The 25722-nt window shown below is 48.2% G+C and overlaps 1 protein-coding gene across 4 annotated transcripts in view; it reads left to right on the top strand.

Annotated features, from left to right (window-relative positions):
* Positions 1-571: 571 nt before the first annotated feature.
* The window catches only part of CREB3L1 (cAMP responsive element binding protein 3 like 1), a 61838-nt gene continuing 36687 nt past the window's right edge, over positions 572-25722 (top strand). For 2 of the 4 annotated variants that reach the window (XM_071744800.1, XM_071744801.1), the window contains exon 1: positions 16595-16909. In XM_071744800.1, the coding sequence (XP_071600901.1) occupies positions 16802-16909 (108 nt within the window). In that variant the 5' untranslated portion in view covers positions 16595-16801. Of the gene's footprint in view, positions 1231-1573; positions 1680-16592; positions 16910-25722 lie in introns of those variants that run through there. The other 2 variants (XM_071744803.1, XM_071744802.1) reach the window with 2 other exon arrangements.

The following is a 25722-nucleotide window of genomic DNA, read 5'->3' on the forward strand; positions in this document are numbered from 1 at the left end:
TTTTGGATGGCTGAATAAAACCCACCCGCTCCCGCACCGGAGGCGGGACCGGCGGGGCCGCGGCTCATGGCGGCGGCCGAGGCTCCGCCCATCTCCGCCCTGGCCGCGGGGATAGCGCCCCCTGGCGGCCGTCCGGGGTACGGGCGGCGCCTTGGCTGCCGGTGCTGCGCGGGGCCTTCTGGGTGCGGGATAAAATGATGTTAAAAACCCCATCAGTCTGCAGTATAAATTGCGACAACTTTCGAAAATAAAACCAAAACAAACAGCGAATAACAAAGAGCAAGTCAAAAGTCGCCGATGTTGTTTGCGGGCGTGAAATCAAATGGAAGAGGGAACGCTTAGCTTTTCTTGTTACAGGCAGGACAGGGGGTCCTGCGCACGGGTTTATTTACCGAGACACTTGGCAAAGTGGTTTGGCTACGCGGGCACGGACACGGACACGGACACGGACACGGACACGGACACGGACACGGACACGGGCAGTCCAGGAGCGGCCGCCCGCCACCAGAGGGCAGCGCCGGGGTTGCGCCATCACCAGGGAGCGCGGGGACGGGGCGGAGCGTGGGGTGATGGCGGCTCTGAGGGGGCGCGGCTGGTGGAGCCGGGGCTGAGGGAAAGGGCTGCGGCTGCAGAGGGGCCGCCGGGGCCCCCTGGCTGGCGTGGCGGGGAGGAGAGGGGAAGGGAAGGGTGCCGGCGGTGCTCTGAGGCTGGGGCGAAGCGGGCTTTTGTCACGGGGTTTTTTGTCACGGAGCTTCTGAGCCGGGAGCTGCGCCGCGAAGCGCCCGCGCTCTGCAGCGCTGGCACCCACCGTGAGGCAAATAATTTGGCCCGTAAAGTGGTGGGAGGGGCCCGGGTGTGCCCGCTGCCCGATTTGCAGCCCTGGGGCAGGGAGAACAGGTGTCTGGGCAGATGTAGGCGAGAGCGGGAAGCCAAGATGGATCCAGCATTCCCCAGCCCTGGTGACTGAGCCTGCGCCCCGGTCCTGTCCCTCGTTCCTGTCCGCTGGTTGCCTCTGCCAGCACAAGGAGAGCACCATCAGTCTTCTGCTTTCCTTCTTCTAAAGCCTCCATGCTTCACAAATTGCCGTAGTTTGCTTTCTAAGTAGCAGTCCATGCAGTGTAATTTTCCTGTTTTTTCTCCTTCCACTGCTCCATTGTTTTCTCTGCTTGGAAGGGCTGCAAATAATGAGTGGAGATGGGGTCCAAGAGAGAGAACTAGATGACTTCAAAGGTGAGGAAGGAGATAGTGAAAATTAAACTTCTTGGCTCTCCTCACTGAGGTATTTTGTGTAAAAAAGGTTGATAGCTCTAGGATATGCAAGGCTCTGTCCCATGTGCTTCACCAGCACAGGAGGTGGCAGGATTCAGGACTAGAGCAGCCATCAGTAGGTTCCAGCACACAGTTCTGCATCCCTTTGGGTGCAAAGGGCCAAACACCTTGCTGACATTTTTGGAAAGAATCCAGAAACAAAAAGGAATTGAAGCAATACACTCCTTTCCAAGATAAAGGTGAGGTCAGGCAAATGTCATCCAGATTGCTGAGCATCTCTCTATTGCATGTGTTACCTTCAGAGGCCAAACACAGTGTGAAGGCAATGTGAGAATCCAACTGCAAAGGCATCTGGGCTGTGTCAGAAAGACTTGCTGCTCTCTGTGCTCCTGGAGCTAAAAGAAAATCCAGTAAGTTGCTGAGCTGAATGCTTCATCCACCTCCCTCACAAGCTTTTGGAGGTGACAGATGTTTCCTCAGGGCCTGTTATTTTAGACATCTACATGATTTATATATCTCTGCAAGCCTGGTGGGTGGAATTGGATGTCACAGATGGGCTGAAAATAACGTGTATATTCAGACTCTGATATGTATTGACCTATGTACAAAAACTCCCAGGATCAAACTGAATCACATTGTATGTTCCTGGCAGATGCATTGAGATGTACAGGAGCAGTGGTGGGTTAAAATGAAGCTGAAATGTTCTGTGGAGAGCACTGGCAAGGACTCTGCAATAACATTGCACACAGCAGAACCACCCTGATTTAGCCCACACAGTTATTTTCCTAAGATCTGCAGTAGCATACAGAGGAAAAATAATATTTAGAACAATGTCTAATTCCTTATGTGATCAGGAAGTAAAACTGAACAGAATGCCTTTAGCCTCCACAACAAGAGGTTCAGGAAGATACCTGGGTGGATGTCCTTGCAAGCTATTCTTAGGGTGTGCCTGAGGTAAGGGCTTCAAACCTCCTTCTTGTTTCTTCTCACTCGAAGCAATACTCAGTGAGAAAACACTATGTTGGGACCTTGAAATTGTTCAAGCCATGTCAGGTATTTTGAGATAGTCTGGTGGAAGAGGCAGACAAAAAAATATGCCAAACCCACACCTGCCCAGGACTCAAAAAAATACAAACCAGGGTGACCCTGTGGCACATGAAAGCAGTGTCAGGGAATATGTCAGGATGTAAGGAGATATCCTCAGGTGAACTTACCAGAAGCTGAGGTCTCTGCTTCTTCCCATCTGTTAGAGCCCAGGGAGTTTCACCCAACCATTCACTGAGGATCCCAGTTTTCCCTGAGTGCAGCCTGGCTTCCTTTGGGTACAGCTCAGAACTAGCTTGCTCTGGGACATTCCTCCACCCCAGTCTCTGAAAGATATGGAGAAGCTGTGCAGAAAGGGCCTGGGCACACTCACCCATACCCTGTAGCCACCCATAGGACATTCACAGCCAGCCAAGGTAAACTGCATGAGCTGTACTCCTCAGTTCACAGCCAGATCAGATCTCTAGACCAAAAGCAGTGAGGGAAGAGTGGCAGAACCTTAACTCCTTGTGAGGAGCTGAAGACAGAACTTGCTCCAGAGGACCCAAACTCCTGGAGGATATTCCCACCTCCAGGGAGAATGTCTCTTGAGGGTTTTCCTTTCAGAATTTCTGCTGTGGCACAGCCTTGGCATCTGTCATCTCTGTATTTTATGCTTGCTTTCCCTGCCCCCCCCTCCCTCAAAATATCACCTTCAGTTATCTGTCTCCACTACCTGAGTGCTTCCCAAACAGTGGACTTAACCTTGCTGCTCTCTGTAGTCCCCTTGAGCACCAATGAGTGATGACTCAGATCATCCAGAATGGATGAAATGGATCCAGGAAGCTGCCTCTCTAAATTCTTTGGAAGTTACTTGAACTCAGCATGTGCTCCTTTCCCTTTCTTCAAGGCTTCATGACTTCCACTCTTGCTTTGCATCTTCCATCCTCCCTGACCCCATGGTTAGTTGCTCTTCTTTTTTGAGTCTTTCTGCCACAGTCTTGCATTAAGTGAAACTGTTGGATACATGGTGGGGGCACAGGAGACATCAGCTCTGCTCTCAGTGGCCCCTTTAAAAGGGGACAAAGTCCTTCAAACACCCACAGAGATTTAAGCCAAAAGTTTTTAATTTTTAAGCTAATGAGCAGATAATTTGTCCACAGTCACAATATTTATGCTAATAATGGAGCCGTGCCCTAAGGGAATTCACTTGCCTGTCTTATATTACAGAACTTTCCTGTGTGAGCAGATGCCTCAGGCAGTGATACCCTGTGTTTCATCCCAGTCAGAGACTCACACCCCCTCTCTTGCAGGAGGAAAATGCTGCATCTTTGGCAAACGGGGGTGGAATTTTAGGTGGCACAGCAGGAATAGAACCCAGGCCTTGTGTTGACTCACTGGTACGCTACAAATTTTGAACTTGTCTGTCCAAAACTTTGGGTTACATCAGTGGGATAAGTGGTATGAAACTGCAGTTCTGTCTGGGAGGATGTTAGATTGGTTTGCTCTCATGTGTGTGACTGCACAGGAGTGTGGTAGCAACACCTCTCACCTTCAGCCTATTGTTGTAGTGGAAAAAAATAATACAGAAATATCATGTAATTATTTAGGAAAAAGTTTGTGGTGTTGTTTGTTTTTTTTTTTTTAAAGGCTCCCAATTCTCTTGTCACCAGTTGTAGTCCAGGAAACTGTGTTAATTAAGCACTGTGTAAATTTGCAGCTGTCTATAAATGTAAAGTCAACAGTAATGATAACAGCAGCAAAGTCCTTAGTTACCTTTGCTAATAACCCAAGGCTGCTAACTTCTTGATAAGGTCACTTACTTTGCCTGGGCACCTCCTCTCTGTGTGAAAACAAGGGGAGCAGAACAGAAGATACATTCTTGTTCCCTGACAGGACAGGAAACACTAAAAACATGAGATTTCCAGCAGGTGATGATGGAAGGCAGTGACCTGAAAGACTCTTAAAATCTACTGTGGGGGCCTTAGCCCTTCAACTGCAGGCTGCCAACACACACTTCTAGGAAATTAAAATCTTAACAAACACCTCTTCGTTAATGGTATCTTGCAATATTTCAGAAGTGCCTGAGAAAGGGGAATTCCCAGGAACCTGATGGAGTGAGCAAAGTTGCATTTCTGGAGCATGAAGGGAATGATGAGATGATGGCTTCTGTGGCTGACCTGCCTGAGATCTGGCCTCCACCAGCTGCTTTTTCCAGTTTCTGGGGCTCACATTAGGGTCCCCCAGTGTGTGAACACCTCTGCCCAGACATTCTGCTGCCTCTGTTCCCTCTTCTACTTTCCACTGTGGTGATTCCCTTAAGGGCAGAGCTGCTGCAGTTAGCTGTGGATGGCTCCATGCAGGCTGCTTCTCTTCCACCAGCTCCTCTTTTATCCTGGTTTACTGACACCTGACTGGGCTCCATCATGACCTTCCCAAAGAGTTCACTTGTAGACATGAGACCCCAGAAATAATCCCTTTCCTCCTCCCTGCCTACCTTTCAGGCTCTCATCTTGCTCAGTGGAAGGTCCACCATAACTTTTGGGTTTTTTCTTTGCTTCTTCAGTAAATCAAGCCCATCTACATATCAGTTCCCTCCTGGTTTCTTCTTCCCTGACCTCTGCCTCCTAACCCGTCCCTAGGACCAGTTACCTTCAGGGCAGGGAGAACCCTCCTTAAGTGCCTATTCCAAAGGTGGAGCTCCTACTGTTAAATAATAATGATACAGTAATCATCACCAGAGGGCTGGCAGGGACTTCAGGAACTGAAACTCCCCCCCCCCCTCTTTTCCAAGGTGGAGTCACCCAGGAGCAGTGCCTGATGTGTGCAAAATGCTTCTAGGATGCTGCAGCCTGCCCAGCAGCCCCCTGCAACCCAGGAGACCTTCCTGGGAAGAAAGCACTTTCTTGAGCCCAGCACAAATCTTTCCTTCTGCTAATCAGGCCAATTATTACTTCTCCTTTTTCTGGTGGATCTGGAGGAGGATCAATCAGCGTCTGCCTTACAGCAACCCTTTATATAATATAGCAAGACAGCTTTTAGAGTAACTGAAAAAGAAGTGTTTGCTCACTTGCAAAGTCAGGAAATTCCCTGCCAATGGACATTCTTTGTCAGGGATCCATTGCCAGCATAAGCTGAGTGCTAAGCTCCACAATATGCATTTTCCTTTTGAATGACTACCACAAAATAAACCAAATATCACATCCAAGGAGATTTATTACAACCCTTCCAAGGGGAAAGCATTCCTCAGCCACATTCCACTTCTGTCTTTTGTGCTTAGGAAAGGGGAAAAAATCTCTGTGATGCCTCTGAATCCCACTCCTCGAGGGCTTCTGTCCTTAATAAAGCTGAGCAGCCAAAGCCAGATTTGTCAGACTAGTCCTGAATGGCTGGCTCACTCCTGCTGCAAGAGCAGCCCCAGCAGAGCAGCCCCAGGATTTCTGCTTCTGCTAGAAGATTAATAACTTGCAGCACTGTATTTCCTCAGTAAAAACACCTTTTGTTGTGCCCAGTGACACTCTATCCCCATGGCAGCAGCTGCCAGAGTGGATCTTCTCACTTCCTAGCTGCTCCAGCTTCTCCTGCCTCTGCATGATGCAAGAGTTTGCAATGCTTTTTGGGAGCTCATACGTGCTCTCAGGGACTCTCTGCTTGAATCAATTGCTCTCTTCAGGCTTTGCAGTGAAGCTTTTATCCAGATGTGTAAGGGAGGATGTGTACAGAGGGAGGGTAAGGGTGTGAAACCCCTCTTCTGTTATTTGAGCTCAATTAAGCTTCTCCTTGGGCAGTCACAAATTGATTGACCCCAGGACTGCAAAAAGGAGCAAATTTACTAGAGCTCATTAAAAGATCGTGGTCTGGGTTTGAGCTTTTTTATTTCAGAAATTCATACCTTTGACTGGTGGCTTGCAGACTGATACCAGTGAAACAAACACTACTCAGCAAGTGTTGCTAAGGGGATTTGGCTTTTTAAAATCCAAATGAGAGAAGTGGTGAGTCCTCACGTGCCCTGCTTATCATCATCATGCCCCTTGCCACCATTTATCTGTATCACTTAATTGGAACTCTGATACTACTCTCTGCCCCAGCCTGGGCTGTGCTAACAGCCTGTAGAGAGCATCAGTTCCATTTCAGTTTCAGGGACTTCAAAAGTATTTAATAAAATCAACCAAAAAGACTTTCCCCAAACCAAGTATCAGTTCACCTGCCACAAAATACAACCACTGCAGATGTGGGTGAGGCCAGCTCTGTGACAGCATGAGGCAACACCCCAGTGGGACTGTGCAGAACATAGGGAAGGGGAAAAAATACTGTGTCCAAGGGGAGCTACAGGGGGGATGGAGGGAAGAGGGCCATCTCCTCCCAAACACCTGGGACACTGACTTCAGCACAAATGCTGAGATGATTTCCAGTCTGATGGTGTTCAGATCCATCTTATAAAATTGATTTAGCACCCAGAGCCACATGTGGCACAGAGCAGGGGTTCAGGCTTATGCTGAGAGATGCTTTCTCAAACACTGCAGCTTGGGGTACTGTTTGCAGGTTTCCTCTGTGAATAGCACTTGGTTATTTGTTGGTGGGATAGGAGAAATGAAAGCTCTCCCTGTCAGGACTGGGACATAAGCACTGTGCAGAAGAGGCTAGGGGAGGATGTGCAGAACAGTGGAAGCAATATGCATGGATGAGGATGAAGGAAACCATCACAGGGACTGGGTGGCTTGAAAAGCAGCCACTAGCCAGCTGACAGAAGACTGTTAAAAGGCCAACTTTAACAAGAAGCCCATCCAAAGCTCCTGGTATCACTTGAAGCCAATTTACTGTTGCTCCAATCAGCCTTAAAACAGTTTCAGCTGAGCTGTAAAGCAATTTAGAGCATGGAGAGCAAGCCCTTGTCTGTAGCAAACTGAAAATGTTGTGTGAGTACCTTGAGTGTGAGATGCTGCAGGTTTGAAGTTTCTCCTGTCAGCCTGTAAGTTGCTTCCTTCTTTTTTTCCTCATTAGTACAAACTGGTTTCCTATCCCCTCCTACTCTCTGTCCTCAAAGAAGATGCTCATCACTTCTTTCAGAAGAGGTTTTTTTGCATTCTATGAAGTTTTGCAGGGATTTGATGGAACAGGGACTGAACAGCAATATGGGTATGTGACACTTATCCTGCATGGGTTTCACTGTGAATGAAATTCTCTGCAGTTGTGTCTCTCTATTGCTGTCCTAGGCCTGTTCACCTTTAGGCCCTTCAGAGCATTTCAGAGTTTTCTGTCTTTTCTGATTAGAAAATATTTATCATCAGTGAGGGTTTACAGGAAAGTCTCGATTTTCATGTTGTTTTCAAGGGCCACAGATTTGCTGGGTCTTTGGGTTTAGGTTCTGGCTGCAAGAAGTCCCTGTCTACTTCTGAGGAAAAGGGACTGTCACTGTCTGTGGAGTGAAGTTGCAGTTGTCAGCAAGGACCCCCCAGAAGGAGATGCTGCTGAGGAAAGAGAGGAAGCCAAGTGCCTCCTTTCCAGAGCACATGGATTTTCCTGTCCAGAGAGGGCCACTTGTGACCTTCACAACCCTTCCCCCTACAGCTCACTCTGTCTGCTTCTTCTTTTCCTCTTTCCTCAACCACACCCACTATTTAACCATTAAATATAAATATAAATTAAGAAAGCACCCAACCCGCTAGACAGAGGGTTTGCTAAAGAAGGGTAATTTTAAAAGCAAGTCTTTGAGGTCAGTGTGTAATTGTAACATTGGGACTGTGTGATCTGAGACAAAAATAATCCACTGGGTATCTGGTAAAGGAGGAGAGGATGGCAGCCTGCAGTGAAGGAAGAGTGACTTACATGGGACTGATCAGACAGCAAAAGACCAGGCAAAACTACTCACTGGCACCACAACTAATATTTGAGTAGGATATTGCAAGATTTTCTGCCTGATGGGAGCAGAAGAACTGCTGGCTGGGTCACAGCCTCCTTTGGTTGGGAGCTGGGCTTCTGCTGGGAGCCAGCACTGGCTGCTTCCTGGGAATTTAATCATCCTCTGCAGAAATACAGATAGGATGTGAAGTATTATTTATATATTAACCTGCTCGTGAGGAACATTACTGGTTTGGTCTGGTGTTTGGGATTCTGAGGTTTTTTTAACAATTGTCTATTTTCAACCCCCTGCTTTAGGCATTTTACAAAAACCTATCTTCTTCAAACTTCTTCAAAAGTTCACAGGGCTATGTGAACCAAGCCATGCCCTTTCCTTGTGTAGTATAATGGAGGGTGTTTTCACCACTGCAGATGTCAGATCCTTTCCTCACCATTTCTTCTCAGTTATAACTGACAGCAGTAAGTTATATGGACCAATCATATAATGTATTTTGCCAGTATTTCCTCTAGTGTATTTGAAATGAAGAAAAGAGCCTTGTAAGTGCTCAAATAACTCTGTCTGCCAGTCCTGAGAGCCCAATACAGAGGGTAGGAGGACCTCATCACAGTGCTGAGGTTTTTTATCATTTTGGTGAGAGACAGTGGACTCCCCCCATCTTTTGGGAATAATGATGCTGGTTCTTGTACCAGCCACAGAGGACCATGATTTTCCTGGCTCCAGAGATGGCATGGATGGGACACTGAACAGTCTTTCACATCTGTTGTTCCTTAGCACCATAAAAATCAGTTCTACTGTGAAAGAATTTAGGTGTAAGAGGAGGGAGCATTGATATAAGGGATATAGAGCTGTACCTGAAGTGCTGCCACTTGTGTTTCCATTTCAAGATGCACAGCCACCAGATCTCCAAGCTTTCACCACAGTTCAGTATTCCCCTTCTCAAACCACTGTCTGTGCATGAACTGGATTTATTTTTAATCAGAGGCCAAGTGCTGGTTACAGGGGTCTTTAGTTTGTGACCTTCAATTCTCTTTCAAGGAGGAGACAGTGGGTTTCAGTACCTTCTTGCTGTGGCTGTCTTTGGGTCAGCCCTTCCCAGAACAGATGCCACTGATTCAGAGGGCTTGCTGCCTCCCCTTTATTTAAGTGCTGGTTACACAGCTCCACCAGGATCCATTGCAGTCTTAAACCATGCTCAAGGGATGAGCAATTTAGGGTTTGGAGTCATTGTGGACCAGCCCTAGAGACTTCATGCAATTGCTTTTCAACCATCTTACACCCACAGTTTTTCTAGATTAGAGTCACTGCAGAATTTGGAGAGATTCTGACTTGAATTTGAGTTGGAAAAGAGGCACAAAAGAAAGGAATTTGTATTGTAAATTAGATTTCTCAGATTTCAGTGATTTGTCATGGAAATGTGGCTCACACTACGCAGTCATAAAAACATTTCACATGTTCAGACTCCTCTCGTGCTATGAAATTCTCTGATGTGGCAGGGCACAATGACTGTAGGAAGTAAGGTTAATTTCAAATCAGCTGTAATAGAAAAATAACTTGGCACCTCAGCTAGGGAAGCATTAAATGTACAATATGAGGATTAACCCAGAAACCATTCCCCAGTTCTAGTGATCTGTGTGAGAGGACTGGATTCTTGGCTGAAGCTGATTTCTGCCCCTTCCTCTGGCATGCTTTGTGTTCCCCTAAAATCCAAAATGAAAACCATAATTCAGAACTCGGTCAATAGGAGCGGTCTAAGAATAATAGGATCGAAATAAGCAAATTAGGGCTTTTTTAGGTTTGTTGCCTGTGCTGTAGATAATGATTGCATTATCTAAGAACCACCTAAGAAAAAAGCCATCTAAGAAAAAAGCAGGGCAGGTGAGAACCTCCCATGTTCCCAGGAGCTCAGGGTTTAAGTAAACCATTAGAAGTCTTGAGATGCCTGGAGGAGGACAAATCTGGCAATGCTGATAGGCCCATTTACCACACAAACCAGAACCTCTCATTTCTGCTGTGAATCAGTGGATGTCAGAGATGCACAGGCAGAGTGCCACAGGCAGGGAGTTCTTGAGCACTTCAAGGAGCCTTTTCCTTAGCACTGCTGCCTTGGGGCATGTTTCATGCCTCATGGTTTTGGCTGCTGTCATACTCAAGCTCTCGATGAATCAAGAGCTGTACAGGACATGGCAACACCAAAGCTTCCATACTCATCATGCCAAGGAAACAGGGACTGGGACAGAGGAGTAAGGGACTCTATTGCCCTGCCTTGCCTTGCCTGGCTGAGTCTAACCTACCCCTAGTCAGCTGGAGAAATCACATCTCTCTGAATCTGTGTCCCTGCTGGGCATGATTCTCTCAAGTGTGAGGGGTTTGCTCAGTGGGGCTTCTGGGAGGCAGCTGATAATTTTTAGCTCTGTAATCTGAAGCTTGATCAGTGCATAAAGAAGGTGGCATTATACATCTGGCTGCATCTGTATGAGATTTGTTGACCCAGGAAGTCCCCCTCTTTCTTTCTGCAGGTTGAAAAAGCCACACTAGGGCTTTCCAGTCTGGAAATGCTGGTCAAGCAGGGAGTTCTGCAAAACCTACTAGCCAGGGCTTCCCTCCAAGTGGTCCTTGCTCAGTGGGAGGGTGGCTGGCTCTCCTGAAGCTGGGAGAGCAGCAAGGCCAACCTTGGGCTGCTCCCAAAAGCAGCTGCATGCCCAAGTGGCACAGGTAGTGCCAGCTCCACACTGCATTCCTGCTACCAGTACCAGCTCCACCATGCCTCTTTGGCAGGGAGAGCTGGGCAGGGGAGTTCTTAGCCCAGAGTGTGACGTTTCTGCCTGTGCCTGAGAGCATCTGTTCCCATGGCAATGCATATTTGATCCTGAGCCAAGCTGCATCCCCCCTGAAGTTGTGAATTGAGCTTAGCTTTATTTATTTAAATTCAACTATAACGAGTGCTAGGAAGAGACATGCTACAAATCCCCTTGTGCATGCTGTAGCCACATGAGTCAGAGGCACTGCAAGCTTTAATCAGCCCACCTGACGTCAAACCTCTCCATCAGAGGCAAATGCTGCCTAGAAATGTCAACATGCCCAAATGGAAAGGCCAGAAGGTAAATTTTTTTCCTGTGCTCACTCACGGAGGAGGAAAGAACAATTAAAATTCAGGCAGTTCCCCAGACACATCTTAATAGCTATCTGATTGAATGCTTTGCCCTTCTCAGTCCTCTCCTGTCCCTGTCATTAGCTGCCTGGGGACAAGACCTCTGGGTTTACAGGATCTTTCTAATGTGGTGTCAGACCCCAGGTCCTGGAAGAACAGGTGTTAGCAGCAGCAGCAAAAATGGGCTCTGCAGGAAAACTCTGTCACAGCAGTGAGCTCTCCCCCAAACACTGATCTAAACCATCCCATGATAGTGGTTCTGAGTTTTCTACACGTGAGTATTTAGAGCTAAGAGGAGCAACTTAGGTGGGATCTACATTGCTTGCATCCAAAAAGTTGGGATGGGGAAGAAAGCATCGAGGAGGAGATGGGTTTTCCAGAGGAGGTATCAGCCACCTCTAGGCAGGTCAACGCCAACCCTGAGAGATGGTCCCAGCAGTGGGAAAAGGTCCTGAGCTACAACGGGGGAAGAAAAACCATCCTGTGCATTCTTTCTGTGTCCCTTCTAACAGAACTCCAAAGTTTGGGCCTCTATGATGTAGACAAGGGGAGAAGGACCCCCCAGCTTTGGATACAAGCAGGATATTCTTTAGACTGTATCATAATTAGGTCTGCAAAGGGGAGGGGGTCAGCCAAGGACACCTCCAGCTTTATCTGGCCCTTTGTGGAATATCAAGCTAGGAAGCCTAGGGAAACCATCCCTTCCCAGCCCACTGGTGTATGTCAGGGGTGACAAAGGGACACACAGACACCAGAGGTCACAAGCATGTCAAGAAGGAGGAAGGAAGGAATAATATAAGATGCAAACCACACTGTTTGAAACCAGAGTGGCTTTCCAGTTCCTCCAAAGTGCTCCCCACACCCAGCATTGTACAGCAGCCAACATGGTGGGCTTCTGATCTTCCCAAATCACTTAGCACTTCTTCCACTTCTTTTTTTTTAATCCTAAATTCAAGCACTTTGCTTTGGAGGCTGGTTCTGGCAACATGCCCCAGACATTACATTGGGGCTGCTTTTGCTGTAGGAGATAAGTCTGTAATGAAGGTTTCTTCCACCGTGTCTCTCTCCCTCATGGTTGAAGTCTGTAATTACCAGTGAGGGGCGAGGCAGACAGTTCTGAAACAATGTCATTTGAGGGGGTGAGACATGCCTGAATTGCTGGGTTGTGCTTTTCTCCTGGGCAGGACTGCTTGTGGATCACAACCTTGCTTTTAACCCTTGGCAGGGCAGGGAATGCCATCCCTCCACTCCCCGAGCCTGCCTGCATTAGATCTCCTTGGCTCCAGCTGGGGCAGATCCTGCTGGACATAGCCCAGATGTGAATGTCTGGCTTCTTCATGATGTTGGAAGGGACAAGGAGCACAAATCAGCAGGGATTTCCCCCTAGTTGTCATGTGGGTACCTGGGCTTCAGGAGTTGACTCTGTATTGTGCATGCAGTGTGTCAAAGTGGAGCTGTTGCAGGGCCCTTGCCCTGACTTGGCTTTTCCTGTTCCAGTGGCTTTTCAGCTCCCTACTGCACCCAAGTCATCTGCTTCCTACTCCTAGATGCAAGGTATCTTCATGTAGTAAAATTCAATCAAACAGAGTGTGCAGCTACAACCATCCTTCCTGGGGAAAAGTTGGAGACGTAAGAAGTAGTTAAGAGAACTGAGGCAGTACAGCCCCTTCAGAATGACTCTTCAGGTTGTCCGCAGTCTCATGAAGGCTGCCTGGGTCCCTTTTACAAGCTGGCCTGGTATCCATGCACCCAGAAGCCTGTTACAGTAAATAAAAATAAATGCATAGGAAGCAGAGGCAGCCACCCTCACAGAGGGGGTTCTGTAGCTTCCCATTCACCTAAATTTCCTACAGGTGAGTTACTTACAATGTCCTCAAATGCTAACAAAGAGCTAGGAGGAGATGCACTCATACTAAAGTTACTCTTCATTCACTTCACATTCAAAGCTGTCTGATTCTCCAAGGAGACTCCCAGGCAAAATAAATAAAATGCAGAATCTCTGCTCTTTCTGAGGTATAGAACAGGGAGTGCAGATCGCATACAAAAGGGCAAAGAAATATTTTTAGCCTACCATGAAGGAGTGAAGGATGTACTAGGTGATTATTTCCTGCTTTATCAGTTACTTAGTTACAAAGTGCTTTCAAGTCTCATCTTTTGTAATAGTACCCATTCACTGTTTCGGGGCTTCACTTTCTGACGCACCTAATTCTGCCACAGGCAGCTCAAGCACCTTCTCAGGAGGCTGAAGGGGTTCTATAGAAGGACACTTCTAGAGTCTGGTGTCTTGTATTCAAGGCTTTCCTTTCCACAGGTCTTGCATTCCCTGCCTGTCACTCACTTCTTGTTTGCAAGCCCAATTTAAATGTATCCAAGGGCCCTAAGTTCACCCCAGAAATAATAATAATTGCAGCACTGAGCTCTGTGGCTTCCTTTTCATTCCCCACAAAGCGTTAGGGTGCTCATTGAAACCACAGCATTCAGGGATCCTTGCCATATGCAAACATGCAATTAATATGCTCTTCACTTTCTCCTCTACTTCCCCAGCAAGAGGGACTCACTCCTAGCAGACATTCCTTCATCCCATGCACATCTCTGCACCTTGCTCTGGTGCTCCAGCATGGCTCACACCTGTCTGTACTTAGTGGTTACCAATGAAACATCTGTGCTTAATTTATTTTAATGCAGCACCAGTTCTGGGGAGCTGCATGCAAAGCAACTTGAGCAATACAAATTGTTCCCTCTTTCAGGTGTGGCAGCAGATTTATGAAGATTTCACAGGTCTCCCCTCCTTTTGCTGGTTTTAGCAGGGAGTGATTCCCTTGCTGGTTCCCCTCCCTGCCCCGTTGCTGCTCATTGGTAGTGGGACCAGGTGTGCTGGTTACCTGGCTGGGAGACAGCACCCAAGAGAAAGGAGGAAATCAGAAGCAGCTGAAGCTGGCTGGAGGGAGAAGTATGTGTGAGAGAGTTTAAACCAGCTGCTGGAAGGAAATGAAAAAGGAGATGGATCTCCTGGATGAAGCAGGGCTGTAGAGCAGAGGGCAGAAAAAGGCTCCACCATCTGCAAGTCTTTCCTCAGAAGTTACTTTTTGCTGGATTCCTCCCCTTCTACCTGGACTTCTTCATGGGCTTTGAATAATTTCCCCAAATCCTAAATAAAGAAATCCCAGCCCAAGTGTTAGATATACTTGTGTGTGTATCTAACTACTTGTGCCTTTACTCAATGCCTGAGTCCTAAGGGACTGGCTGAGGACTTCAGTGCCTTTTCTGTGAACTGGGCTGAAAGTCCCATTCCCACCCTTACCTCCTGATCAGAGGAGAGATGTGTCTGGGTGCCAAGAGGTGGCTGCAGAACCTGGCATTGCCACTTCCCAGGCACCTTCTTGCTCTTAAGTGGGTTTTCCTACTCACTCTAAAGTTTTCTCAGTCAGAAGTGCATCTTTAATGGCTGAACCCATGTCTCATGTGGGGAAAGTGTCCATTTCAAAGCTCTACCCAAGTACTGCTGATGGGAGTGCCTGCCAGAGCTTTCTGAGATGGGATAGAGCAGCTTTGCCATGGGATACTATAAAGGAGAGGTTTGTGGTAATATTTCCTTGCCTGCAGAGGGGCAGCAGCAATAGTTAGGAGAGCTGCATCTATGGCAACTATGTTCACTACCAGAAGTGTTAAACAGAAGCAGAGTTTTAGAGCAAGCAGTTTTGTTTTGTTTTTTAGGTATTTTAACCTTCTGAATAGACTTCACAATCCCTATCAATGTGCAGAAGCATTTTTCTTTCAGAGTGCAGACAGACAAGTGAGGTTTACTCTACTTGACCTTTTTTGATAACACTGCCACCTATGCTGTGCAAACAGTCACTGGAGCTGACACCATCTCAGCTTCCTCAACCTGGCACTGAGGATAAATACAGCAAGTGTCCTTAGTAGAGGCTTCCTTGTGTTAACTTGTGTGAGGTACTGAACCAGAAACTCTTGGTTTCATCAGTGGGTCTCCGAAGTTAGGGAAGCAATATCTGTGTTTGGTGAAGCTGCCCCTGCTGCAGCTCAGTCCATGCTCCATGACCCTGGGTTGTCACTCTATGAATATTGCAGGGCTCCATCCTTCTGTCCCTCACAGCTAAGAACCCTGCTGACTGGGTTATCAAAGGAAATATGATGCCTGAAAATAGAGGTTTACTCCTTGCTGAAGGATATGGACGTTTTCTAGTGGCAAAAGCTTCTGTGTTCCCCCCTTTACACCCACACTGACAAAGAGATTTCTTTACCATTAAGGAAGGAGGAACAGCATTATTTTCTCAGCAGAACTCCGTCCAGGCTGAGTTTATGTCTCTGAGTCTTTAACCTTAGAGGCTTTTTACACTTGACTGAAATGTAAGGTACAAGTAAATGTAACTGAAAGAGTCAATTGTCTGTGAAAGTATAAAGGCTTTTGTGTGCTGGAGGTAGCACGTGGCTGCTTGTGCAATGAGTGGCCAAGGAGTGCCTTGGGTTGTGCTGTACTTCTGAGCCCTGTGGGAAGCACAGAGAAGAGCCTGTGATGTTTGTGTAGATGGAAGGCCAGCATCTGGTTCAAGAACAGGCTCCAGATAGCCTCAGACCTGAACTTCTTCACCATGAGTCTCCTTGCTGGCACCTTTCAGCTAGGTTTCTTCCAGGAGAGATGCACCACTGTCTTTTTCTCACTCCCCATATACCATGCCTGTACCAAAAAGGGCACTGTTGGATGCTGGGACGCTTGTCCTTTCCCTGTGGAGCCAAGAAAGCAGGGACAGATTAATAAAATAGGGCTTCTTCAAGAGCATTATTGTAAGTGGTTTTCCGAGGTGCTGGTTGGAGTGAGGATCAGAGAGGACAGAGATCCATAATCCTATTTATCTGAAGCCATCTAATCTTGCTGAAGCTCTTTAATGGTGCCAAACTCTTTAATTACAGAGCAGCCACACGGGCTGCTGCAGCCAGGCCTACCTGGGGAGAGCAAGCCCATTAAGGAGAGCAGAGGCAAGGAAACCTCCCTGCCGCCTCGGCTCTTCGTGGGGCACTGACCCCTCGGAAGATCCATTTCTCCCGGGGGATGCAGCGGGGCCGCCGGAGGCTGCCACCGCCTTTCGCACCGGCAGCGATGGCTCCGGGGCTGCTGAAGGAAAGGTTTGTTCGGTTCCTCGAACCGAAGCGGCTCTGCCGGGATCGGCCTCACCCCGCGCCCCCTCGGCAGGCCCGGAGCAGCGCAGCTTCCCTCGCCCGAAGGGGTGTGGGCGAGGGAAGTCCCACCCCGCCGGCTCCCGGTGCGCGGGCGGGGGCGCGCCGGGTCCGGCCCCTCGGCAGCGGGCACTGACAGCTGCCCCGAGCCCGAGCGGGCGGCGCCGCTCCCGTCCCAGCCGGCGGCTCCCTCCGCTCCGCGCCCCGCCGCTCCCCGCCGCCCCATGGGCCGCCGCCACCGGGGGGCGGGGAGGATCGTGTCGCCGCTCTGAGCCCGGGGGCGGCCGAGCCCCCGCTCCGCGGGCACCATGGACAGTATCCTGGAGCCCTTCCCCACCGAGCGGCTCTTCCCCGCCGCCGGCACCGGCTTCCTCGATCTCGGCGACTTTAGCGAGGCGGACTTCCTCAGCAATGTGGTAAGGGACCACCGGTAGCCCTCCTTCCCTCCCCCCCCCCACCCCTTCTCCGTCTCCCCACGACGGCCCCGGGCCGACGGCCGCAGCACCGGCAGCGGGGACGAGACATGCCGGTGCGATCTCCGCAGCCCTGAGGGTCTGTCCCTGGGCGCGGGGTGTCCCGGGGGCGCAGGTACAACCGTCCTGCCACGGGCACCCTGAGGACACCCCGCTGGGGAATCAGAGATTTTGCTTACACGGGGCTTTTTTTGAGGGTGCTGGGTGGGGAGACACGCGGGGTGCCAGCTAGGGGTGTACAACCTGCCGTGGCTCAGCTCGGGCAGCGCTGGAGGCACGGCCGGGGGTCACCGGGAGACCTTTGGGATCAACGCCTCCGCTCTCCTGGGCTTTGTAACTTTTTCTCAGATTGGCATTTGGAAAGGGAAGCATCACCCGCTTGGCTTTAAGGCTGGGCTGATTTACTTTGGAGAGGAGAGTGAAGAGGGAGAGTGACTCGGGAAGAAAGTGTGTTGCCAGCCCCAAGAAACCAAAGGGGCATTGTTCACCTCTGGGGACACTGCTCAGCCTCTCCGAGGACTCATGCGAGTCCCCGGTCCAGCAGCGTTCCCGGAGCAGCACTCACAGCCTCTTTGCTGTCCCGCCCGAGCTTTCTGTGGGAATTTATGCTGCGAATCCTGCAGCTGCTCTGCCAGGGAGGACCCGGCCCTGAGACAGAAGGGGGACGGGCCCCACCACAGAGGTGCCTTGGGGTGATGCTGGGCAGCAGGGCAGCTGCAGCCGTGGGGCAGGGTGACTGCTCTGAGGAGAGAGATTTAGCCATGTCTTGTTGTTCTTCTGTCACAACACCAGCACCTCCTGCATTCCCGGTGTCAGCGTCTCTGAAGACTGTACCCCGTGCAACGGGAGCAGGGGGGATGCCAGCACCATGGCACTAATGAGGAAACCTGGGAGAGGAGGGCTGTACCATTAGACACCCGTTGAATCCACTTCTGCTTTGCTATGCAAATTCTAAGAGATGCAGAATTTGCATAAATGTTAAGTGCACGGCAATTGGTGTGTGGAGACAGGTCTGGGAAAGAGATTGTGCAGGCAGTTCCATCTCTCAGAAATCTTGCCAGCTCCTAATTTCTAAGATACCGCTGAGCCTCAAGGACTGACTCTCCTCGGGCCCTATGGGAGGCAGCGAAGCCCCGCGATGCTCAGTCAGTCCTTCCAATGCCTTGTCACTCCAGGACTGAGGGTTTGGTCTTGCTGACAGACCATTTCTGCTCTTTTCTGAGAGACCTGTTGTTAGGAGTCTTGTGCTTCCCCTAATTCCGTATGCATCCAGTGTGAATGAAGCTTTGCTCATATGAAGTGCTTTATGCCAGTGCCATTTATCCTCTTACTGGAGTGGAAACAGTATGTGCTGGCACCAGCTCTATTATGGGCTGCAGTAAGGAGCTAGGGAATCCCTGACCAGCATAGGTGGTACCTCTATAGCTTAAACACAACTTCTATCTGCGAGCAGACCCTATGGAAGAGAAGCTTCTGTGTAACAGTGCCATCTGGTGCCACCTGCTAGGACAGTGTGTTCAAAGTGTGCAGTGGCCATGTTAAACCTGGCCCTGTCCTGCCTCGTTTCAATGGCCTTTCTGCTTGGGCAGCTGCTTCCCAAAGTAGCCTGCCCTTGCCTTCACATTAACTGGGTTGCAGTGACTCAGGCATCATTGTGCTCAGCTTACAATTAGACAGGATTGGTTTATTTTCCTGTGGATTTTTTTCCCAGCTGCCAGCACCACAAACTTCTGCTGGAGTGTTAGAGTCAAGCTGGTATCTTCTCTTCCTGCAGATGACAAACAGCCTCTTTTTGCAGCTCCCAAATCTGTTGGGGATAAAAGATCTAGAACATAATACATCACTGTCTTTGTTCTCACTCTGCATGACAACAACATGGGAGCAAGGAATACACTTACATTTTCTTACTAAATCCAGCAAATCTGGGACCTTGAGATGTGTTGAGAAGTTCTTTTTACACAGAGCTGTGCAGAGCATCACCGTGCACAATAGCTCACCAAGCTGCCAGTGCTTTTGCTCCAAAGAGGGGCAAACTTTTCCAGATATTGTTCAGCAAGCATTTTTCTTAGACCAAGCCAGGAATTTTGGCAATAAAATGCTAGTATGAAACTTTTTCTGAGGATGATTTCTTCAGTTCAGAAAGGAAGTGGAAAGAAAAGATGGATGAACTTTTTGCAGAGATTGTGCTCCTTTGGGGCAAGAATTACATCTCTCTAAACTGCTCTCCTTTCCTGAACCTTGGCATTCCTGATGAATCAACTTGGTCCTTAAAAAATTTGCACTCTGTATTGTTCATCGAAGGGTGTGACAAAAAAGTAATGATGGTATGTTTATAGATATATCCTTAAAAAGGTCTCTGTGCTTGAAACAGAAAAAAAAAAAAAATACTAATTTTAATAACTGCTGGGGCTGCCATTCAGAGGGACCAAGCCAGGTCGGAGGAATGGGCTGACCCAAACCTCATGATATTCAGCAAGAACAAATCCCAACCCCTCCCCACAGGGGTGGGTGGTGAATAACCAGGGATCATGGGGCAGAGCACAGACAGCTAGCAGCTAGCAACAGGAGGGTGGTAGCAGATAAACAGAGGGAAGTGACTGTCCACCTTTTCTTGACAATCATAAAACTGTGTCTTAAACACAGCGTCCAGTTTTGGACTGCCTGGTGCCAGAAAGACCTTGAAAAATCTGAGTGCATGGAGAGGATGCCACCAAAATAGCTGGGGGCTGGAGAACTTGTCCCGTGGGGGTAGCCAGAGGGAGCTGGGCTTGCTCAGCTGGAGGAGAGGAGGCTCTGGGAGGCCCTAGCAGCAATCTGCCTACACTGGTGAGGAAGTAACTGAGATGATGGAGCCAGACTCTTTCCATAAGTGCATGGCAGGAGGATGACTGGTCATAATTTGGAACAGCAAAGGTTTAGACTGGGTATAAGGAAACAATTTGTCACTGTGAGGAGAATTAGGGGTGGATAAGGCTGCCCAGATACAATGTAGAAGCTCCTTCCTTGGAGGTTTCCAGGACCTATCTGGGTAAAGTTCTGAGCAATTTAAATTTAGTCTTGGCCCTGCTCTGAGCAGGAGGTTGGATTAGAGACCTCCTGAGCTCCTGCCCAACCTGCAAATCTGTGATTGTATGAAGGGGGTTGGGTTTCTTTGGAAAATCTTGAGGGTGGTGTCTGCTTGGTACATTGAGTGGAAATCTCCGAGGGACAAAAAAGGACAAAAAATCCTTCTTTTTACTTTTCTGAGCTTCTGCTACCCAGACTTACATACAATGACTACTAGCAGCATTATTAATCTCCTTTTGCTCAGGGAATCACCTACTTGTGCTTGAACTTAGGCAACTTTGCTCATCTTTTTCTGCCAGGAGAACCTACCATAAATGAAGCTAATCCTTCACAGAGTGCCTGCTTATCAGCTTCACCTTTCTGTCTACTGCCCAGTTCTGCATTTCTTGTCGTTCCTTTGAGAACCTAAGTGTTCACTTATGGTCTATTACAGATGCACTCAGAAAGCTCTTACTTTCTCTCTCAGCTCTTACCAGTACTGGGAAACTCTTCAAAAGCCTTATCTTCTGAGGCAGATTCACTGCAGTGAACTACAGTGCTTCACAGAATTTGTGACACTGGTGTCAGAATGGAGCCAGACTAAACCTGCCAAACAGGAGCTGTGTTTATTTTTAACCCAGCACACCAGCAGGTCTGTTTCTTCCCTGTGTTCCTGTATTTTATAGTATGAGAGATAACTTTGGATGCTGATGTAAACACAAGTCTATTTTGACTCTGTGCTTTTCAAACCATATACTTTGCCTCCTTCTAAAAGAGAGGCATAAGAGCAAATATCCCACATGCCAGTGAGGGTCTCCACTGTTAGAAGTTGCAAAATGATATTTCAGGCTGTCTCAGCAGTGAGAACCCAGCTCCTTTGGGGAGTACACAGCAAAGCTCTCTTGCACTGTGTGATCCTATGTTTCTGGGCAATGTGACAAGTGGGATCTTCTGGAGCCCACTGGAGGAGAGCAGAATGGGAGAAGTGCTTGTCTCTGTGGTTGAGTTCAAACTCAGTTTTATATCTACTGTGAGCTTTTTCCTTTAATTGTGCCCAGGCCTGCAGAAAGAAGGAGAGTTGCAGGACTGGATGTAGTGAGCAAGCTGTGAGGGGTGTTGGTACAACTCATGAGGGGAGATTCACCTGAAGATGAAGAGATGCTCTTCACCATCTGTGACTGGGTGGTTTGCAAGGAGCCAGGACACTCTTCTATTCCTCCTGTGCCTACTACAGGGATATAAATAGCACTTAAGTGGTGCATAGGTCTTGGGATGAGCTTTCATCTGAATGAGTTTCACACTATGTAAGCTCCTTCTCACCATCTCCACACATGGTAAGGAGAAAGATTTGGCAGATTTGGCTGTCCACCTCTCACCTCTTCCATTTTCTAGAGAGGGGAGGGAGAGCTCTGCTGTAATGGGAGGCAAGGTGTCATGGCTCAGCAGTTTGGATGGGCCACAAATCTAATGACAGAATTCCTCTCCAGACCCCCCAGCCCCCCAAAGGGAAGATAAAAGGGCAATAAAGACTGGAGACCTTAAGTTGGAAATGGAAAAGAACTGGATACAGATTTTACATACACGTGGGAAAGGTAATAATATAAAGGGGAAGAATACAAAAATATTTAAATATATACAAATATATATATATAACCCAATAGCTTGTGGTGAGCTGGTGGGAATGAACAATAGCACTGCCAGCAGGAGGTGAGAGGAAAAAGAGAGGAGCTGCTGGCTTTCTGATCTTTATTACAGAGCATGACAGGAAACTGGAGGGAACAGATCCCTCTCTTTGTGTTCTGCCCCTCTCAAGAGTCTGAAAAGCCCCACTTCTTTAGTTCCTCCTGTTCAAACAGTGACAGTGGGTCTCTGGGACTGATGGCAGTGTCTCACGGGGACAGATGCAGCAAAGCACTTCAGCTCTCTGTTGCCATTCTGGATAAAATTTGGTCAGAGATGCATCCCTGCTTAGTCAGCCAAGTACTGGGTAAGGCACGACTTTTTTTCTCTAAATTTTGCTTGGAACTTGCTAGTCAGAGATTCCTGTGGAATTTGGAGCACAAATAGAGAGAGAGAGAGAGACCTGGCCTGATGGAAATGAATCCTAAAATAATAGTTCCCAGATTTTCCTATTTCATTAGTCTCTTTGGATCCATCTGGTTGTTCCTCCACCTCATGTCCGTGCTGCTCCTTCCTGTCTCCCAGCTGGACTTACACCTGCAGAAGTACTACTAGCAGCAGTGTGAAACCAGAGCAGAACACAGAAATTCATGAGTCTTTGAGTTTTCAGCATAATTACCTCAGGGTCATCACATATTTCCATTTTGGTAAGGAAGAGGGGGAGAAACTTGAACTTCCTTTGGAAGACTCTAGGTCAATACTTTCTCCACAGAGACTGGAGATCTTTCATGTGTCCCTCCTAGCTGACAGGGAACTGATAAACTTGGGAAACTTTTCCTAAATGTTTGTTCATGTGTTTGAGAGCTGCCTGCATGTACTGGAGACCCAGTGGCCTAAATACTCATCTCAGCTGAAATGGGAGATGCCTTTAACTGTGCTGGTAGGCTAGAGCTAGGAGGGAGGTTGCAACTCAGAGCAGACATGTATCCAGGACAGGGTTAAACAGTGGAGACAGCCATCATCTTGGAGGGAAGAAGGAGGAAAAGCATTGGTGAAATGCCTGCAGAGTAAACAAAGGCTTGGCAGGAGGTGGAAATAGATCTGTGCATACAGTCCACACCAGCTAGGAGATGCTGGAGTTGTGTACAGCTCAGGCCATGTCTACCAGGTGATTTCCATCCCCTCTGGCATAAGGCAGTAATCCACCCCAACAATTTTCAGAGAAAGCTGAGGTTTCATTTGTATGGATGAGACTGATCCATAGAACCTCCTCCTGGTATCACAGCAACTGCCTAAGCATGGTGTCTGGTGGGTTTTGAATCTCATTTAAGCACTGGGTTCATCCATGCAAAGTGTCTTCTATTTCCCAGGATCCCACCTGATGCTGCACTGGTCCCATCCCATGATTTAGTGGTCTCATCCATCACTGCACTCATCTCATCCAGCACTGTGCTTGTCATATCTGGTGCTGTGTCTTGGTAGAGAGGGAAATGTGGAAAAGAAGTATTTTCTGAAGGAGCCACTGAAAGGTCTATTTAGAACTAGGTATTTCACAGCCGTGAGTGCAGCCTCACTATTCAAAATAAGGCCAGGCTGACATCTCTGCAACATGCTCCTGTATTTTCTCTGGGAGATGTCTACTTCTATGCTTGCTCCTTTTTTTCTCTGCACTTCCCTGCAGGTTTTAAGATAGTAGTACTTAATTAGGATCTGGTGTATTACTGATTTACTATTTAAAGAATTCCCAGTGTTAAAGGAAGTGAATGACAATGCTTAACTCTCTGGAGCTGCTTTTGTGGTGGCTGCATGGCAGGTCCTCTTCTCATAGCCATAGGTAGGACTGTCCTTGATGTGAAGATTTGATTCTCCAGACTGAATTGTACCAGTGCATTTCCAGGAAAGGATGAGTCAGCTCAATAAAGGCTCTGTGTCCTTTTCCTGCTCTGGACAGCCCACTGCAGGAAACCAGTTTGCAGAAGCCATTCAGTGACTCTCCTTGCTGCAGTTACAGCAGAACAGGTAGGGCACCAGGAATGAAGTGGAACATCACAGTTCAGCTAAGAAAGGACCAAGAGCTGTCTCTTGGCCTGATGGGGCTGGGAGATTTCCCAGGGAAATTCCAGGTCTGTGCTGTAAGATCAGGTGCAGTAACCTATGCTTCACCAGCAACCTTGTAGTTAGAATTATTCTTCAGGCAAGGTGTCTATTGGAGGAGCCAAGTGTGTCAGTCCTCAGTTCTAGGCCATACCCAGTCCTGGGATTATCACATCCCACTGATTGTGATCCCAGCTTTCTGCTGGGGAATATTTTTATCCTCCTTTACACATCTAAACTGCTGGGACTTCTTGTCTCCACGTGGGATATGAGAAGTGAGAGCAAGGGTGGAACCAAAATGTTTTTCTGGGCTGCCCCCATGCTGGCACCATGGCTGTGCACCTGTCCTGCAGCAGGACTTCTGCACAAGCAGCTTTAATGTAACTTGGTATCCTCTGGCTGACATAATTGATCCTTTTTTCAGGCTGGCAATGGGACAAGGTGGGTGTTTGCATGGAGCACTTTTCTTACCCTTTCTTGTCTTGGAAGCTCTGCTTGCATCATGAGTTGTTAGGGGTTTTCTTGGACTGGTGCCTGCATGTTGTACATCATCCCTCAGAGCAGAGAAGTTGTGCAGAGCTGAGAGCATGATCAGAGCAGCAGTGGGCAGCAGGTAGCATGCTGAAGGACAGGCCGTGTCTTTCAATGCAGTAATGCAACTGCTCCCCACATGGCTGCCATGCACTGTTTACATCTATCCAACTTTCCCAGCTGTTCAAGAAAACTTCTTTCTGGTTTTTGTTTTTATTTATCGGTGGTTTTTTTGGTTTTGGTTTTTTTTTTTCTTCTGCTTTCCTATGGTGCCTGAGCACCCCAGCCTCCTCCTCTCACCCATGCCTCTCTGACTTCTTTACCCACCTTCTTTTCTTCTCTTTTGCATCTCTGCTTTTATTGCTATTTTCTGAGTTGTCTCCAGGGCTGTCTGCCTTTGGAATCATGTGGAGCTGCTTTGGTCTGATAAGTGTCCAAGTGATAGATGCTTGACACTGATCTTAACACATTGTTCAGCCAGATCAAGGTCTCTGAAGTCTGGATTTGCAGATATTCACACACTGTGTCACTCCTCTCTTTCTCTTCCTGTTTTATCTTTTCTCTCTCTGAGACTGCAGAAATTCCTCACACAGGATGGAAGCAATGTACACTGCTATTTTCTCTGAAAGTAGTGTGTAATTTAAACCAGTGCTAGGGTAATCAGTACCATCTTTAGGGCTCAAAGGTGATACTTTATATGAGGTCATTCATTATGGCCACTGTTCCAGAGGAAACTCACTCATGACTACCTCAGCAAAGTTGATCTTGGCTTATTTACACTTAGTCTTTGTCTTGATTAGGAAAAAACGTTCATTTAGGTCAGTCTGGCTGATCCCATTAGCAAAGCCTGCTCAAAATGCAGCTACCTCTTTTTCCTAGAACAGATGCAATGGAATGCATTCAGCTTAGCATTCAGGAGTTCCCTTGCAACAGGAATGTCAGGGCTCCCTTGGGAGGAACCTGGCAAAAAGCTGAAGGAGAAACACAGCTTGGCCCTGATACCATGTTACACGTGAGGGAGCTGGATGCATTGATTTTGGATGTTCCTGTTGGATTGTCAGCATCCCTCCTGCAGGTGAATTTCCTTGGACAGGTGCTCAAAGAACTTTCCCTGTGCTGAACTCCTCACTGTGGTTTCAGGGAGGCCCTGGTTTCTCCCAGTGTCATGGCATGTCCAGGTGGGAGCACTGCAGCTTCAGAATAACTCAGTCCTGCAAATGGGGGTCTGCCTTGGAAATCTGCTGGCTGTGGTTTTTGCAGCCCTTCCTCTCCTGGGGGGAGAGCTTTTCACTCCAGAGGATGCAGCTGAGGCAGAGGGAGACAAGGATTAAGAAGAAGACCCAGGTCCAGAGCCTAGGTAGTTAATTGCTGTGTGTCAGAGCAGCTTGACATTAAATGCATCCCATAAATTTATGACAGTTGAAGGCAGGAGCTGGGCAGGTGTGTTTGGCTGAGCTCACTGCTGC

The sequence above is a fragment of the Heliangelus exortis genome, chromosome 5 (genome assembly GCF_036169615.1).
Source record: "Heliangelus exortis chromosome 5, bHelExo1.hap1, whole genome shotgun sequence".
Taxonomy (NCBI): Eukaryota; Metazoa; Chordata; class Aves; order Apodiformes; family Trochilidae; genus Heliangelus; species Heliangelus exortis.